We start from the raw sequence: 18,320 nt of genomic DNA on the forward strand, positions 1-18,320 counted from the left end.
ATGATAGATGTTGCCTAGATCAATCATTCCATTAAGCAGACAGATTGTACATCAGCCTGCACTTAAGTCAGGTAAATTTTTTCTGCCTTCGGCCCATAAAGGTGAAACCCTTGGATTGCTCACAGGCATTTGTCATTCAACATTTGACTACTTCAGAGTTCAAGATCTTCCACTGAGCGTTTCAGATTTATCACTAGCGCAGAGTAAAAGGACATGCCGTGTAACTCTATTCTTATTCCCATTGCCCTGGTCTTTACTAAGATTAAGTTTGCTGCGTCCCTGTGATGCAGTTAACATATCTCACTTCATTAAATGCCCTTAGAGATCACAGGACAGAGAAACTGTAAGTCATCACCTCACCATAAAAGTAAAAGCAATGCAACCAGAAGAAAACTGATGACAAGGAAGCTGGTCTGCATTTTTGCAACAAACTGGCAAGTGGTTTTGAGAGGTAGAACAGGTCAACTAATGCTCAGTTTTCCCACTTCCTACATGCACAAATTAGGGGAAAGTTTTCCTTCAATTTTTTTTCCCAAGTTGAGTATACCATTGTCTGACAGGTCTCAGACCTACTCATTTGATCACCAATCCAGAAGGTACTATCTGAAACTAAGCACAATTAAATTGGTTAGCAAGCTGGCCTCACAGCTAGCTTTGAAGATACGTGGTTCTGCCCTCACTTGCAAGTCTTCTTGCCTTCCCAAAGCACATGTATATGCAAGTACATGCTCCAAGTAAAGCAACAGAAGTTTTACTGGGTTACTTTCATACAGGGTTCAGCAGTGAAACCTTCACCAGTCATGCTTCAAATCACATATGTGAGCGTTGGTAAAAAGGACACATGTACAACAGAAATTAGGGAAGTCCAAGCAGTGCACACCCATCACACACCCCTTCCCGCATTTGGGATGCCAACAGTTCATCTCACTGTCCTTAAGGGCCTTCCATGAACTCGTTCTGATAGCCAGCAACAAACCTCTACTGTAGCTCCACTGTGTCTGCTAGTGATACTTCATTCTTGTGATACACAATCAGCTTCTGCTCAGGGATACTGTACCTCCAGGGATCGGGTGGTTTTCTTCTTCACTTCTACACAAGTTACACAGAAGAGCCATAATGCTACTACTAGAGAACCATATGTTTATTCCTAACTCAACTATAGACCAACCTCCTTTAGAAGCACTAGCTGATTTTCCTGTTTAAGTCATGTCTTAGGGTAAAACTCTGCATTGTGAAGTACTTAAGAAAGTATTTTCTGGTTGAATGAGCTCAAATGGCTTTACCAAACTTGCGAGTTTTATCTGAACAGAAAATACAGTTCACTCCTTTTAACTGCACACCCTTTACACACACTCCCACATTTCTTTAACACTTCTGATGCTCACAAGTAACCAGCTTTTATCAAGGCATCTGAGGCTTGCAGGTATCTTCCATCATAAAAGCTAGTTAGTTGTGACTTAATTTTATCAGAAAGAACAGTTGTTCTATATATATACTGGCAGACACAACTTCAAGAAAATTTGTTGTCTTGGAGATCTGATTACTTTGTTGCATGGACAACTGTATGCAGCAACACAGAGAAAGTACTATTAACTGAAAGAGAACACTTGCTCACTAAAATCTGGCATCTGAAAGATATATGTATGCATACTACATCATGCTGCTTATGTACCCAGCCTTGAATATCTTACAACAGTTCAGTACTTTAATTTCAAGTCCTCAATTTGATCAAAATCACAACTTAAATACTTGGGAGCTATGGAACTCTCGCAGTTTCGTGCTTTATTTGTTTTGTGCTTTAAACTCCAGAGAATACAATTTTACCTTCAGAAGTGTTTCCATCATTAAGGCACACCAGACAGAAATGATTCCCACATGCTTAATCTTTATTGTGCGAATGTTGTTCAGAGCATTTTATCCTCTGTAGACACACATTAAAAAAAAAAATACGTTAACAGTGGCTAGATTGATGGACAACATATTAAATCTATTTGGTGGTAACTTGTATGCATGCAGTTAGCTCCCGTGGTACAAATCTTAGCCAGGAGGCCAGCCCAACTGGCGACCACCCAGAACATGGAGATGTACGTGATAGACAGACTGCCCACCCTCAGGCCCTTCATTCACAACCATCCGGTATCCATTGGTCAGGCCCAGGTTAGCAGCACACTTCTTGCCAACAATCATTAAATGCCCGAGAAGCTGGAGGAGAAAGAGAAAAAAAAAAACAAAAACAACAAACAGAAAACACACAAAAAAGGGGAAAGGGCAGGAAGGGAAGGAATGAGAGCAGAGAACCAGTAAGCCAGTAAGTTAATTCTCAGAAATACAGCCACAGCTCTTCAAATTGCCTGCAACTGACACTTTCTAAGAAAAACTATAGACTGGCTATCCATTATATGGGTGGAAAATAAAACTATTGATTTTTTTGAAGACAGGCTATAACAGACTACAAAAGTGTAACGGAAGCTAAATTTACTTCATGGTTAAAGCTCCCACTACTTCTTCATACAACATATATTATTCTGATAGAAAAGAAACTTTATCTTACCATGCAAAGCTTAGAAAATCTTTGAGCTTGATGTTTTTAGTTACAAATGAAATATTCAGCACCTCTCAGCTAACTTTCCTTTTCTTCACCTCTGACCTGCTAAAAACCCCCAAGCCCATATTAGAGTAAGTACTGTTGCATGCAAATGATGAAAACAGATATCAGGATTATAAGATAATAAATACCAATTCATTTTGCATGGAAAATACACAGATGTATTTTGCTTTCTCTGGCTGATTTTACCGGAAAATCTTAACTCTATTACCTTTCTAAGCTAGAGGACAAGGACTATAGTATCGGAAAACTACTTTGCCTCTTTGAAAAGTCAAGAGGAAAATGGAGACAGCCTAGTGTATTATGAAGCAATACATATATATATAAATGAAGCAATGAGAAGTATAGTATAGTGTACAGAAAAACCTTTAGAGTACTTACAGATTCATCAGAATCTTCTGCTTCAGACAACCTGACAATTGGCTTCTTAGGAATCACTAAGAAATGCGTTGGAGCTTGGGGTGAAATATCATGGAACGCGAGGCACTGGAGGAACAGGTATCAGATAAAATGTAATTTGCTTCAGAGAAAGGTAAGAGTTTCAGTAAACCAATATGCCCCACTAAATACATACTTCAGCAGATACACACTTCAGAGTGATATATTATTCTACATCCTTTAATTTCTAGACACAAAGCACTACTTACCAAGAACTGCTGAAAAAAATCACTGCTCTGTAAAGTACTGTTTAAAAGCTACAGCCTTCTCAGCAAAGCAAGATGCTAGCAGGGTCAAGATTTATTACTGCAACATATGCATAACAACTAGTAGAGCTATTAGCATGCATACCTATAAGAAGTACATTTATGCTTATTTATCTTTTTATTAATACCATGTTTAATAAAATAAATGGCAAAGAGCTGCTAATTCTTCCAGTTATTCTTCCAGTCATGCCTGAATAGTTCCTTGGTCAAATATATCATGGCAATTCCAAAGATCTTGAGGTTATGTGATGGAGGCCATATTAAACTTCTGTTCTCAACAGCACAAGTATTTCAGAGTAATGCATTAACATTTGCTTCAGACATTCTCAAACTGAGAGAAAGGCATCACTTTTGAAATACAAACATCTGTCTGTAGTGACTAGCTGAATCTTGACTAAATACCAAAATTACAGCCAATCAGACACTGCATGCATCACCCAAATCTCAAACTAGGAACTGCCAACAGGCAAGAGAAAATGAAACTATGTCTCTTTTTACACATGGCCAAGCACAGAACTGGGACTTGCTACTGGAACCTCGACAAATATGCAGATACACAGGAGGCAGTCTGCCACCATTAGCCTAAGGATACCTCTGACCTGCCAATCATGTTTAATAGCAAACACCGGGTAGCTATTGGTTATGTCACAGACAGCAGATACTTAAAAACGCACACCTAGATACTTTTGTTTGTGAATCAATAAAGCTAATTTTCTTTGCAACTATACCGCTTTTTTATTTTGAGAAGACATGTGGCTTTTCTCAAGAATAAAGATGGCAAAAAATCCAGACTTAACCTGCATCAATCTTTATACACCTGATCTGTTATACACCAAATCTGTCTCGTTTTAAGGCATCTTTAAGAAGATAATGCCCAGTTTTGAATCTCTGTTGAACTGCTCATTTCTTCCAGACAGGGAAGGACAGTAAATAAATAACTGATGAATAAAATTAATTTGCACCCAATTTGCACTTAGAGCTGACCATTTTGTAAGCAACTTTTCTATTTTATGCAGTTCCACAGAGGCAGAATGCAGATGGCCGAACTGTGTCAAAGAATCTTAGGAGCAAAAGATTGGAAGCAAATAGTTTTTTGTGGTACAGAAAGCAGAAGTAGCATTAAGGGAAAAGCACAATCACAGAAATTCATCAGTGCACTGGAAATCAAACTTCATTTCAGCAAGTTTAGGTTGGAAAAACAGTGATAAGGCATAATTCCACAGAGACTTTGTACTTTTCAGTATTTCCCTTTCTCTAAAGGTCAATTATTAATTAAAGCCCCTCCCGTTTTAAAACTTCCAGTCCCCCAGAAAGACCTCCATAAAGTCAACAAAATTAATTTAATATCTCCCATCAGTGAATTGAAATCTATAAGTTCTACGTTTCTGTGCACTTTGAAGTAAAAATCGAGTGAGGCACTGCAGGTAAGGACTCTTCCAAAAAATCCTTGGCATAAATGGCTGTCAAAGTGGGTTATACGCTCAGCAAAGTCAATGGCCTGATTCCTAATCAAGCAGAGTCCAGCTTACTCTGCTGCAGCCATTGCAGCTGAAGAAAAAACTCACACGGGTTTGACTCGGGTAAAGAAAGAACACACCCCTTCCCATAAACACTTCAGAGCACATGGCAACTGCAACAATTCCGCCATCTATTAAGAAAACACTGTTTCAAGCTATGTACGATTTTTAAGCACATATATCTGACAAACTGCACCCTTAGCGAGTCTGTATTGCACACTGAGAATAATCCTTTATTTTAAAAGCAAAAGCCCCTGTTACTGAGGCTCCTGTATTTCAATTTGAAGGATGGGGGGGAAAAAGGGCAGGAGATCTTGTATTAAATACTGGTTAGTTTACATTTCGGGAATAAGCGCTGCATTTCTTCTAAAGCTGATTATTTCACTTGGGCCCTAACACGCTGCGATGCATCAGCAATCCCTCTCGGAGGTTCACGGCCACAGCCCAGCAGGCAGAGCTGCACAACCTCTGCAAAACGATTGAGAGGCACACCGGGACCTGCAAAAGCAGCCAGTCCGCGGTGCTCTGCTCGGAACCCGCACGGAGACCGCCTGCGGGTGGCAAAGGTTTCACGACTACCCTCCTACACCAGCTGTGAGAGCCCTCGATCCTTGGCAAGCAGCCCGACGCAGCTCCAGGGACGGTGTAGGGCGGCGCGGGGGCGCCCCGCCCGCCCCGCCGCGCTCCCGAGCGCCTCCGCGGCGCCCCCGGCCCCTGCACAGCCCGCACCTGCTCGTCCTCGTAGATGATGTTGGCGGGGATCTCCTTGCGGATGATCTTCCCGAAGATGGTGTCCCCTCCGGGACGCGCCGCCTGCGCCTTGCTGATCTCGTCAGCCATGGCGGCGGCCCCCGCGCGGCTCCCGCCGGCCCTCAGCCCCGCCTTCCCGCGGCCACGCCCCCCGCGGCGCCCATTGGGCCAACGCCGGCAGCTGACCGTGCCCGCACGGCTGATTGGCGGGTTCGCCTGTCATTGTCTCGCTGGTCCCCGCCCACAGCACTGGCGCGCCCTCGCTGACCCGGGAGTCGCGGAGGGATCCGGGGGAAGGAAGCATGGCAGGTTCCGCGCAGGAATCAACGCTGCGAACGGCAATGCGAACCTCAGAAGTAGTCCGGTCTCGGGAGGGGCTGTTGTCGGCAGAAGTACTGCTTATCAAATCCAACCCAAATACCTAGTGATTTCTTGGGACAAGCTCCTGCAAACTGCACCAGGCTGCCGTTAGCTTTTCCATCAAAGTTTGCAGATGTCTGGTGCTCCTGGAATCAGGATCCTGCAGAAGGGCAGATGTGCCAGCCCTTCTGCACCCAAGTAATTTCGTAACCATGAAACAAACCAATCAATATGGCCAAGCAATAATTCACAGAGGGCAACACAAAGCTACACATATAGCTGTAAATGTTTTTTTATATATGACACCAGTCATGAAATAGTAGAAATAAAAAAGCAGGGGGGAAAACACCACAAACTTTAAAGAATAACAACAAAGCTTCATTTTCATGCGGTTTAACAAGATCAAGCAGCTGGCTCGGGCGATCCCTGCTATCAACACAAGCTGGGAGATTGAGAGCAGCCCTGTGAGAAGGATTTGGGGGTGCTGTGGGTGAGAGGCTGGACATGACCCAGCCATGGGCACTCCCATGAAACCAAACGTGTCCTGGGCTGCATCCAGAGCAGCGTGGGCAGCAGGGGAGGGAGGGGATTCTGCCCCTCTGCTCTGCTCTGTGAGACCCCAGCTGGAACCCTGCACCCAGCTCTGGGGTCCCAGCACAGGAAGGACATGGACCTGCTGGAGTGAGTCCAGAGCAGGGACACCAAGACGACCAGATTGACAGAGCACCTTTTCTATTAGGACAGGCTGAGAGAATTGGAACTGTTCACCCTTGAAAACAAAAGATTTCAGAATGACCTAATTGCAGCCTTGCAGTACCTGAAGTGAGCCTACAAGAAAGATGGAGAGAGACTTTTTACAAGGACATATAGTGACAGGACAAGGAGGAATGGCTTTAACTGCAAGACTGAAGGTGTAAATTGGATGCGAGGAAGCAATTCTTTACTGGGAGGGTGGTGAGGCACTGGAACAGGCTGCCCAGAGAAGCTGTGGGTGCTGGAATCCTGGAAGTGTTCAAGGCCAGGCTGGATGGAGCTCTGAGCAACCTGGTCTAGTGATAGGTGACCCTTCCCATCCTAGGGGCATTGAAACTAGATGACCTTTAATGTCCCTTCCAACCCAGACCATTCCAGATTCTATGATTTTCTAAACATCACAAATAAAATACATTTATTCCCATGAAGATTTATTTAGGAAAATATTAATATAGACATTTATATATATTTGTCTCTAGACAAAAATGCTACAGGAAAGTATTTTGGAGGGAAGCAGGGAACAAATGCTGCTAAGTGGCTTAAACCTAATATCGTTCCACAGCTGATTACCTGAACATGTTACACAAAAAGCAGAATTTGTTGTATATTTCTGGTAGCAACTCTGAAATAGTTTATCATTAAATACCCTGGGGAAAAAAAAAAAAACAAAATAAAAACAAAAACAAAACAAAACAAAACAAAAAAAACCACAAACAAACAAAAAAAAACCCCTCTGATTAAGCACATTCAACAATGAAATTTTATTGTCTTCCTTAGATGATGATTCTGGATTAAGATATTTGGACATGTATATGTCCTACAGATGGTATTGGAGCTTTATGACAACTAAAAGAAGAACTCCAGGGACAAATTTCTTTGAATTATAGTGTTGTCTAACCATGATTATTCAGCAAATATATGGTTAACTTGGGCCAACACTACTGTGGAGTTAGTCTAGAAAGCATATTTCTATGTTAAGAGAGGACATAAAAAGACATATTTAGAAGTTTCTCTGAAAAAGCAAAAGCATTTTTTTTGATATTGTGAACTTCAGCATATATTTTTGTCTTGCCATGTAAACAGCAACTTTTATATTATTTTGAATAAAACAATGAATTAATTATATCTTCTTTTCAAAGGATCTAATTCATTCATTCACATCTTCAATAATTATTCTTGCTAGTAAATAATGAATAAACACCACTTCTGCTAACAGATCAAGTTTCTTTATGAGCTACATAGTAAAAGAGAGTATTTAATAGATGCTTACATGTAAGTATTAATAATAAAAATATTCAAATTAACGAGTAATAGTTTAGTGTTCCCATATTTCAATTAGCTTACAATGTAATTGCACTTAAACAATTAAATAGACTGTGTATTGAAGCTAGAGGTCTAGTGAGCAGTAAAGCTGATTACAAAGAAAATCCTTATACTGCTTTTAGCTAATGCTGAATGATTTGTTGTGAGCTTTAAGCTCGTTTATTTTCAAGAGAACAGCAATTCAGTTTTATAGATGTACCAGGCGTGGCCATGATGTGGCCAGGCCAAGGCTAGGTTGGTCAGGGTGTGAGTAAGGCAAGCCAGGACCGTGGGGAACTTGATGTGAGCAGCCAAGAAAGTGACCTGCCTAGAAAGGGGAAATGACTGAACAGAAAAAAATGCCTGCTGGATAGCACCAGCAGAAAAAAAGCCTGCCAGCTTGGAAGCTGTGATCCTGGGAATCAAAAGTGTCCTTGAAAAGTGCAGCTGGTCTCTTCTAAGTACAGCTGGGTACCTAGAAAGCAGAGAGGTCCTGAGATACTTCAGATAAACACAGAAAGAAGGAACTGTAACCACAACTTTTCTTCTGAAGTGGTGAAAAAAAAAACGGGGAAGGAAGAAGGCACCCCAGATAAGGAAGGATTCCAAACTGCAAGAGCAAGGAAACAGTCTGGCTAAGTAAAAACTGAATTGAACCAGCGGCAAACATGATCATTTATTGGCCATTCTAGGTCTCATACAGAAACTGATGGTCGTCCAGTTACCCATGTGAAACCATTCTATTTTTGTTCAGAAGAAGGAGTAAGACACACTGGTCTTTGTGCTGCCCTGGGCAGTGATCTGCAGACCCTGGAGGGGGTGCTGACAGGGAGCAGCCCCTCGGAGGGCAGGGGTCCCTGGGCCACTGACAGCTCCAGTGGACGGAGGAGCCTGTGGCAGTGGCAGGGCCCTGCCAGACCTTGGCATGCCGAGGATTGGCACTGTTCGGGTAGCCAAGGCCAGCGGGATCCTGGTGCATTAGGAAGAGCATTGCCTGCAGGTCGAGAGAGGTGATCCTGCCCCTGTGCTGTGTCCTGGAGAGGCACATCTGGAGTGCTGTGTCCAGTTCTGGGCTCCTCAGGACAAGAGAGACAGGGAGCTCCTGAGTGGGTCCAGCAGAGAGCAGTGAAGATGGGACTGGAGCATCTCTTTCGAGGAAAGGCTGAGGCAGCTGGGCCTGACCGGCTTCGAGACAACTGAGAGGAGACCTCAGCAATGTCTACAAGAATCTGAAGGAAAGGTGTCAGCAGATGGACACGTTTTCCATTCAGGCTGTTCGCAGTGGTGCCCAGAAATAGCACAAGAGGCAGTGGGCAGAATCCCATGCACAGGAAGTTTCTATGAACAGGAGGAAGAAGTTATTTACTGTGCAGGTGAGAGGGCACAGGAGCAGATTGTGCAGAGAAGTTATGGAGTCTTCCCCCATGAATATAGAACCGTCTGGACACAGTCGTGTGCCAAGTGCTCTGGGACGTCTCTGCCTGAGCAGGGACGCTGGATCTGATGAGCGACTCTGGTCCGTTCCAGGCGAGCTGCAAGTCCCTTCTGTGAGTCTGCCAAGCCGCGGGGCCGGGGCACAAAGGCTGCTCGGAACGCTGGCGGCGGCGGACGGCGCCCGAGGGACAGCATTGGCGGCCGCACCGGCGGCGGCGCGGCGCGGGAGGGCGCGGCTCTTCCCCGGTCGTCACTTCCGGCGGTGGGACGGTGCGGGCGGCGGGCGCCATGGGGAGCCGCGGGCAGGCGAGTGGGGCGCACGCATTCGATCCGTGCTGGGAGGTTGGAGCTTTGTAGCTTTTGTAGGGCCAAAAGGCATAGACTTTCAGGACAAGGAGGACAAAAACTAGGTAAAAGAAAGTAGCGATTTGCAAAGGCCGTTGCGGGAAAAGGAAGCGAGATATGATAAGCAGTGGTTAAATACATCAAAAGCACGTCTCGTGAGAGTAAGGTAGAGAAATACAAGGACCTAGGAGTTAATAAACCCTTTCATTACTGCGGTGTAATGCCCTGTCGGTACCTCTTTCGGAAGTGTCTTGAGGCCTAGTTTTGGGAATACAGTCGACAGGTGTTAGCGGAGCTCTCTGTTAAAGCAGGTGACTGTAGAGGTCAGAGGTGTCTGCATTAATATATCTTACCAAAACCTTCCAATACTCTGTGGCCGGTGTATTGGAACCTTCAACTTCATTGAAATGGAACCAGAGAATATCCTGGATTGGAAGGGAATCCCAAAAATGATGGAGTTCAGCTCCTGGTCTTGCTCGGGACCATCTCCAGGAGTGACACCATGTGCCTGAGAGAGTTTTGCAAAAGATTCCTGAGCTCTCTCAGGCTGGTGCTGTGACCAGTTTCCTGGGGAGCCTGTTCCAGTGCCCAGCCACCTCTGGGTGAAGAACCAGCCTAAACCTTCCCTGACACAACTTCAGGCCATTGCCTTGGGTCCTGTCACTGGACACCAGAGAGACAAGATCAGTGTCTGTCCCTCCTTCTCCCCTCGTGAGGAAGCTGTAGACTCCTGTAAGGGTAGGAAGATGACTTAAAACGGCTCATCAAGTTGTTCAAAATTACCATTAAAAACTTACATGGGTGTCTTCTACATAAAACCACTTGTAATATTAATTTGCTATCTGCAGATATGGCAAAAATAATATGGATTAGGAAAATTTTAGGATATTAAAATGTCTGCAAAGCAAAAGGTTTATTTGTTGTGGTTTAATTCTGTGAGTTTACTTTTTACAGATTCAGCCATCTAGGGAATGGCACAGTTAAAGGCAACATGGCTCTGTTAATTTGCAGAGTGTCCTTTTAAAAAATATTTTGAATACTAATCAAGAGAAAACAATTTGAGATTATTTTGAAGTACCTGGAATTGTGCCCTCTAGAGGTGTCAAAACATGATAGGAAGTGCTAGAAGGAGCTCCAAAATGCATATTGTTATTCAGTGCTTTCCAGGGATTCTTTCTGTCTGTGGCAAATACCAAAAGAGTTCATAAGGGTTTGAGGATTTCTGTATTCATTACAGTCTGTGTGAATGATCAGCCAAAACCACGTCTGTGACCTGTGATTCTCAGAGGGTTTGCTTTTCATACATATTCAGGTGTATCTTCTCTACACTGTAAATCCTAACTTTTTGAGTGCTTTCTTTTACTGAAGTTTTTATTTGCTGACCTGGCAGTTGTATTTAAGGGAAGGACTTTGCACTGGTTTTGCTACACCACCTGTAGAGGATTTTTTTGTGAGAATACTTCAGCCATTTCTTTTTCTACCTTTTTCAATAGCTGGAGAATAGCCACTGATGCAGCTTTGATAATGCCTTCAAGTAACTTGGCTTTTAGAGTTATTCCAGTTGTGTAGGGTTTATTTGACATTGGCACAATAAATAATGCTTGTGTCCATGTATTTTCAGGATTATATTCCCATCATGCCAAATAATTATTTAGGGTTGTGATGCTAGCATCTTAGGATAATTTGAAATATCTAGACCTGTCTTAGATTTTGATGACATCACATTTGCTTTGGCTGCAAGTATTTTAATCAGGAATTTAAATAAAGCCTCTTAGATATTGATTCTGTATCAAATTCTGTACTGAATGGAATTTAAACCAAAACATTTTCAATTGTAACATACTCATTTTAACTAACAATCCTGCTAGCAATTAAGTTAATTCTGTTGATGTTGTGTTAGCAGGTTTTGAAGCTTTTCAAGTTGTTACACAGAACACGGCAAGAAGTTTTTAAAAATGATACCAAAGCCCTTGAAGGTGAGATACTTATTTTGTGTGGTGTGGTTACCTACATTTTGTAGAACTTTCTTCTCAGAATATAGAGAAAGAGAATTCTTAACATACTCTTTCTTTACTCCCATAATTTTCAAGTAATAATTGAGAAAACTTGTGTGTCCATAACAAGATATCCTTTCATTTGAAACAAAAAAATGGTGCTTAGATTCAGGCACCCAACACATATTTTGGAAGGGAAACATCTCTTTTTCAGATGTTCCTAATCTTCCTGGGAGATTTTTTTTTTTTGGTTTTTGACTTGTCTTCAGTCCAGCCCCAGAGCACATTTAGCTGTAATTATTTCTCTGTGTATAGTTTTTCCTCAAGGGATAATATCCTGCTTTTTTAGTACCATATATATGCAATACAGAATGCTAAATTCGGAATCTTATTTTATTTGTATACCAGTCAACTTAAAATACGACATCATGTGAATTACACGGAAATCTTACATTGAAATACTTTGCTCAGAGTGCCCTAGGAAGATGCCATAAAGGACTTAAGATTCTTAACTTTGAGGCAGTGACAAATTCAAAATACAATTTTTGTTCACACTTTATTTTTTTGTTTATTTTATTTAGCTGCAAGGCAAAAGATAAATGAAGAATTCAGAAATAACCGAGATGAGACGTCTGAAGAGAAGATAAATGAGGTATTTTTTTGCTTTCTGTTGTTTGGGGTTTTTGTCCACTTTATGTAAGAACACTTAAAAATTAGTTTTTTACTTAAAGGATTTTTAAACCACTGTAAACACATTGAAACATCGGTTTAGAAAGACTTCTGCATGGATCTTTGTTTATAAACATATAAATACCTCCAATGATATTTATATTGTGTTATAGAATTTTGTACATAGCAAAACACGTAAGTGGAAGGTGTGTTCTGATAGTTCAACTTGATTATTTTGAAGTTAATAATAAAATTCTAGGAGAAAATGTGTAAAGTGGCAATTTTCATATAAATATTGTAGGTTTTTTTATAATACCTATATGCACTGTGGTAACTTAAATGTACCTGATCATTGTTGTTTAGGCAAACAGAAACAAACAGAGAAATTAAACAATCTGCTCAGTTACTAACAGATCACATATGAGTCAGCATCTTTGTGGAAGGCAGAAAACAGCAAAATTATTATGATTTGTTGATTGTAGTATAATAAAGTTGTAGTATATATTAATTATATTGCGGGGATTTTTTTTCTCCTTTCCTCATCATGCATTAAAAGTAGCTCACTAAGTTAGTGTCACCCTAATAGTTAGTGTCACCCTAACAGTTTTTGCTGAGTCATTTTTTTCTGAAAGTTACTGTGAGCTGAAACAGAACTTCTATATTTTACATAATTTTAGTTACTACCATCCATACAGAGTGAACAACTTAGTCCTTGTCTTTCAGCCTTTTAGCAGACTGTATTTACATTGTCACTGGGCACTGGTTGGAAGAAAGATCTGTCCTTTGAGGAAATAAAATGTAAACCTTTTCCTCATACCAGCCACTGAACAGTAATGTGAACAGTTCTGACCTTTTAGTTAGGAATTCCTGAATTTCAGCTTGCCATCAGCCTCCTATAGTAGTACTCAGTGTTTATATTACCACTGTCTGATCAGCTAAATTATGTGTTCAATGTTGAGTTTTTTTAATAGATGTACATGAAAAATATTTTCTGCAATTCTGAAATCTGTGTTTGTTTTGTAGGCAACCTACAGAATACACATATGTGACTTTAATATGGATTAGTTGATATTTGATTACCTCTTTCAGTGAAAGAAATGCTAGGCTTCCATCCCAGCTACACACTCATTAGAACATAACAGAAGCTGTCATGTTTATTACTTGTCCACACAGAATAGACTTGGTTGCAGAGGAACTGAATCAAGTTTTATAGAGGACTTGAGAAAGTTTGAGTGCTTGCTTGCATTAATGTGGTGCTGTTAGTGTTCTGCTTTGGACAGCAACTAAAAAATGGAATATTGGCCAGCCAGAATAGAAAGCTATAGTGTATTCTAATATAACAATAAGTATTTGTATCTGTATGTACTTGTTCATGTCAAGCTGGAAATGATATAAGAAAATCAAGGTATCTGCCTTTCAGTATGAGAATGAGAAATCTAGCTGAATCTAATGCACCAGTTTAAGTTCAGATCAGGAGTGCACTTATGAAGTTACCTTAGTTATTTCCACTTCCTGTGATTTGTCTTGTTTTGTAAAGTGTCAGAGCAACTAGTAGAATTCCCTTAAGGTCAGTCTGAAGAGGAAGCTGCATTTCAGGAGCATGCAGCCTGGCTGCTAATGGGCTTTCAGCGGGGGCAAGTGGAGGCTACCTGCTCCAGGCCCTCAAAAGGGAAGAGCACAAGAAGGAGTGCAGTGTTGATGTCAAGTATTTGAGCTCTAGCCTTTGCTAAGATGCACTTCTGTTGATACATGCCACTTCCTAGGGTGTGTATATCTCCTCAAATGTTTGACTTGAGCAATTTTATTTATTTCTGACGCAGGTATCATGCAAACAAGTATTAGACTTCTCTTAATGGCTCAGCAAAGCTAGCAAGGCTGCTTCAGCTTATCCTCTTAGTGTGAGAAGGAATTCTAGGCATTTTGCCAAATACTAGTACCTCAGGTAGTCTTTAGGTAGTGCCTTGTTCCTACACAGTTCTTCTTTGAAATCTCAGCATTTCACCTTACTGATTTGCAGTTTTAATTGGGTACATATGTTACTGAGCCATTTCCCTCACTATGTGCTCCATGTCAAGGTCACATACATATCCACCTGTAAGTTATTCCTGGTTCCCCAAGGCAAAAGCAATGTGTACATAGTACATAAGTAACTGAGTAGTACAACCAAATGACTTTATTATTTGAATAGTTGTCTAGTATGGAAAATATCTTCAGAAAACGTCACATATAATTTAAATTACTCTTGTTCCTCTCTTCTTATTCCTTTTACTAGCTTCTGAAAATAGGTTCAGATGTTGAAGTGATTCTCAGAACTTCTGTTATTCAGGCAGTTCACACAGATTCTGACAAAATAGGTGAGTAAACCTGCATGCTAAAAATATACTTACATATGTTACAGTTTAGTAAATATATATAGAATGTGAAAACAAGGAAAGGAATAGTGAGGCAAATAGCCTGTTACTCTCTATTGAAATTCTTAATGTAAGCTATTCATTGATGTCTCTGCCTAGGACAGGTAAGGGTTTCAAAGGTACAAAGTTTCCATACAACTGTAGTATGTAGGCTGGTAGAAAATAGGCAGTAATTACTTTTAATGCACTTAACTAGCTATAACTATTAAGGTCAGCAATTAGATATCTAGTCAGCATGCATGCACAAGCTAGTCAGTCAGCATATGTCTAAAGGCAGTAGCCCACAGTACCTATCTGCAGGTGCTTGCTCTACCAGATGGGGAGGAGCTGCCTGAGGAGCTTTAGCAAATGCAGTATGTACACTGACTATAGAATTGCCTTTTCTTTGAGGATTGAGTGTTCATTTCCAAAATGGTTTTCCAACAATTTCAGTTTCAGGTTACGCTGTGTAAGATCTGTGACACAATGTCTCACTCAATGCAAAGTCTATCAAATTCTGATCCTGGTATAGAAGTTATTTTATCTTGCAGTGAAAAAGAAAAGTAGTAGGTAGGCTCAGCATACAGCTGTGCGGTAGAGAGTACAGGAAAGCTTCATCTGTGTACATTGTTTCTTTTACTTCTGTCCAGTGTTGTCTGTAAAGTTTTGTACCAATTTTCAGTTTTAGGTTTGGTAAAACATCTAACTTTAAAACAGCAATTATGATAAAGGCCAAAGATAAATCTGGACTAGACTCAAATCTTCCAGGGTGATTCCAAGCAGATAACAGCTGAAGAATAGGAACAGACAAAGTGAATTTGCACCTCTTTAAGCTGTTCACACCTGGCAGCACTTCCTGAGTCAAGGATGTTTTCTGGTTTAATTATCTTCAATGGGCTTCTCTCCAATTACTTTAATTTTTACCAAGCTGTTCATGAATTTTTAAGTCCTTTATTGCCTCCCTTTTGTTCACTTCCCCCATGAAACAGCTCTCAGAAACAAGAGGTGAATGCCTATGATTATTCTTGCTATTCATTGCACACTGTGAGCAGGAAGGTGTTTAAATGCAATGATGGCACAATAATGTTCTCTTTCATTTTCAAATGGTTCCTGCTAATAATCACTGCTATTTCTAAATTTAATTTCTGGCTGCCAAGCATACATTTTGTGTATTTATTTTTATAAAATTGTACTCATTAAACTCATCAGAGTCGTCATAATCAATTCTGAACTTACCACTTCCTTTGTGAAGTTAGTATTTTTCTTGATCTATGTGCATTGCATGTCTCTAGGTATAATTTTGTCCTTCAGTTTACTCAGTCAAGCCTTAAGCATGTCTTGCTATTTTTCACAGTAGGACATTTTCTTAATAAAATTGTTCAGGATGATATAATTAAAAACCTTTTCTTCTGAGGTTATTTACAAATATGTTGAACAGTGACATGTCAACAAAAATACCTGTAGAACTCCATGTTTGACATCACTCCAATGGATGACCTGATCATTTATTGTTCACATCTTATGGTTTAACCCAGTGACTTGTCTGTGCAAGACTTCTGTCATAATAAGGCTCTTGTTTTATAAAAGCATTGACTGAAGGACTTTAGGGAATCCAAACACGTTGTGGTAACCTCTGAAGCGCCATTCAAAGAACTCCAGCAGGGAGAGTGAGGCAGAACTTCCCTTGCAAAAGCCACATAGATTTATGTTCAAATACTGGCTTGTATTCTAATCCTGTGTGAGTGTGTAGGGGTGGGGTTAGGACAGGCAGGTGTATCAGGAACAGAAGGAGGAGGAGAGAAAATGTAGGCCTGCAGCTGAATAGCACAGGGGACTCAATAACAAAGGTTGCAGAATAGTCGGTTCTGTGACAATATAGTGGCAGTAATTTTCTTCTGCTTTCTTTTCCTGTTGGCCTTTAAAATAGATGTAACAAGATAAATGGTACAGATTAGATTCCAAGACTTGGTGGGGAGAGCTAAGTCAAATCCAGGATTCATTTTTGAAACTGCTGAAGTAAGCATAATATGACTCAGGCTTGAAAAAAGTGCCATTCATCTCCCTGCTAAAAGTCACTTCAAAACTTCAAAATTTTTTATAGGTTCTTAATACCAAAATTTTCAATGCTTATAAAAGAAGACAAGAAAACAGTATTGTGAGCAGCTGAAAGAAAATCTTAGTATTATTTTGTCTTAGATAGATACCCTGATGCTACTTGAACACTTATCAGAAGTTCAGATCCTCATTTTAGTAACTGGATATTTTGTTTATATATGTAAAAACACCTTTAGAATTTGAAGTAGTATTTTCCATAAGGTTATAATCTTACTGGTTGGTTTGTTTGGTTTTTTTTCTATTTCAGTACTCATACCCAGGAAAGATCTGCTACAGGACAACACTCCTTACATAGATAAACCAACAAAAAAGCAAGAATCCTGAGGAAATATTGTTACCAGGAAAAAAAGAGACTGAAATCAATTCACTGATTGTGAGTGCTGGGTTATCATCATGCGTTTGTTCTTTGGAAGATAGTAATACTTTCACAGAACTTAAAAGTACATTGCTGAATTGTGTTACTTCAGCCAAGAATGCTTCTGACTATGACAGCTGTCAGACAGAGATTTTTTTTCCCAGCAATCCAGAGTTTTTCAAACCTATATAAAAATTAAATGGAGTACTTAATACTGATAATATTTATTTTTAAGTTGTCAATCATAAGCTGCTTTGAAGTAATGAAAATTCATCTTGTGGCATTTAACGTTAAATTTATACTTTGCACCAAAAGCACAATTCTGAAGTTTGACATTAATTGTACACCAGTATACTGTGATGCTTGAGAGAGTTCTTAAAGGTTTATCTGAATAAATTATTTCTGTTTTACAGATGGGAGGGCATGTCTAGTGTTTTTCTTCTCCTACACACTCTGGAATGAGCAAGAATGTTGGGGTTTGAGTTCTCAGATGATAGCACAAGAGAACCCAGCCACAACATAACCCAAGGATGTTGGTTTAGATCATATGGTTTATGAATTTATGGTTTGTGCTTTTTACTTGTAATCATTGAGTAACTGTGGCATTTTCCAAAGAAAAGGGTCTTGCTGTTTGGTCGCAAGTGAACCTGCCTAGAGTGAATATATGAAAAGTTTGATTAATAAGCTCTAATAATTGCATTTCTTTAAGGATACTTCCTTGGTTCTTGTGAAATTCATCATATTCATCTGTTCAATTCCATTTTCACTGGAAGAAGGTACAACTGCAGTGATACATAGAATCTTTTCTTTGTGAAGTTGATAGCAGGCACCAGCCTAGGATCTAAGTACCTCACACAGGAGTGAGGTAGTCTGATAATGGATCTCACCTCATGAGTCCCACTTTATCTGTTTATTTTCAGTCTCCAAGATGTCAGAATAGCATTATCTGTGTGTGTATGGATTCGGCTTGACTGGCTGAGTAAACCAGTCTCTTTTTTTCACAAAGAATGTCAGTGTGACAGCTACT

The 18,320-nt window shown here is 40.4% G+C and overlaps 2 protein-coding genes across 3 annotated transcripts; one reads left to right on the forward strand and one right to left on the reverse strand.

Annotated features, from left to right (window-relative positions):
- Nucleotides 1-1,865: 1,865 nt before the first annotated feature.
- HINT1 (histidine triad nucleotide binding protein 1) lies at nt 1,866-5,726 on the reverse strand. Its single transcript, XM_056514677.1, has 3 exons — nt 5,556-5,726; nt 2,987-3,091; nt 1,866-2,202 (listed from the first exon to the last, which is right to left on the reverse strand). Exons 1-3 carry the CDS (start codon nt 5,664-5,666, stop codon nt 2,038-2,040), a joined length of 381 nt encoding a protein of 126 aa, XP_056370652.1. The 5' UTR covers nt 5,667-5,726; the 3' UTR covers nt 1,866-2,037.
- A 3,948-nt stretch (nt 5,727-9,674) lies between these two features.
- LYRM7 (LYR motif containing 7) lies at nt 9,675-17,710 on the forward strand. 2 transcript variants are annotated; one of them, XM_056514679.1, is made up of 5 exons: nt 9,675-9,731; nt 11,674-11,746; nt 12,346-12,416; nt 14,706-14,787; nt 17,186-17,710. In XM_056514679.1, exons 1-5 carry the CDS (start codon nt 9,714-9,716, stop codon nt 17,260-17,262), a joined length of 321 nt encoding a protein of 106 aa, XP_056370654.1. In that variant the 5' UTR covers nt 9,675-9,713; the 3' UTR covers nt 17,263-17,710. The 2 variants fall into 2 exon arrangements, with proteins under 2 accessions (XP_056370654.1, XP_056370653.1); XM_056514678.1 differs by having other exon boundaries at nt 9,681-9,767.
- Nucleotides 17,711-18,320: the final 610 nt, after the last annotated feature.

Source organism: Oenanthe melanoleuca, chromosome Z, assembly GCF_029582105.1.
Source record: "Oenanthe melanoleuca isolate GR-GAL-2019-014 chromosome Z, OMel1.0, whole genome shotgun sequence".
Classification (NCBI taxonomy): Eukaryota; Metazoa; Chordata; class Aves; order Passeriformes; family Muscicapidae; genus Oenanthe; species Oenanthe melanoleuca.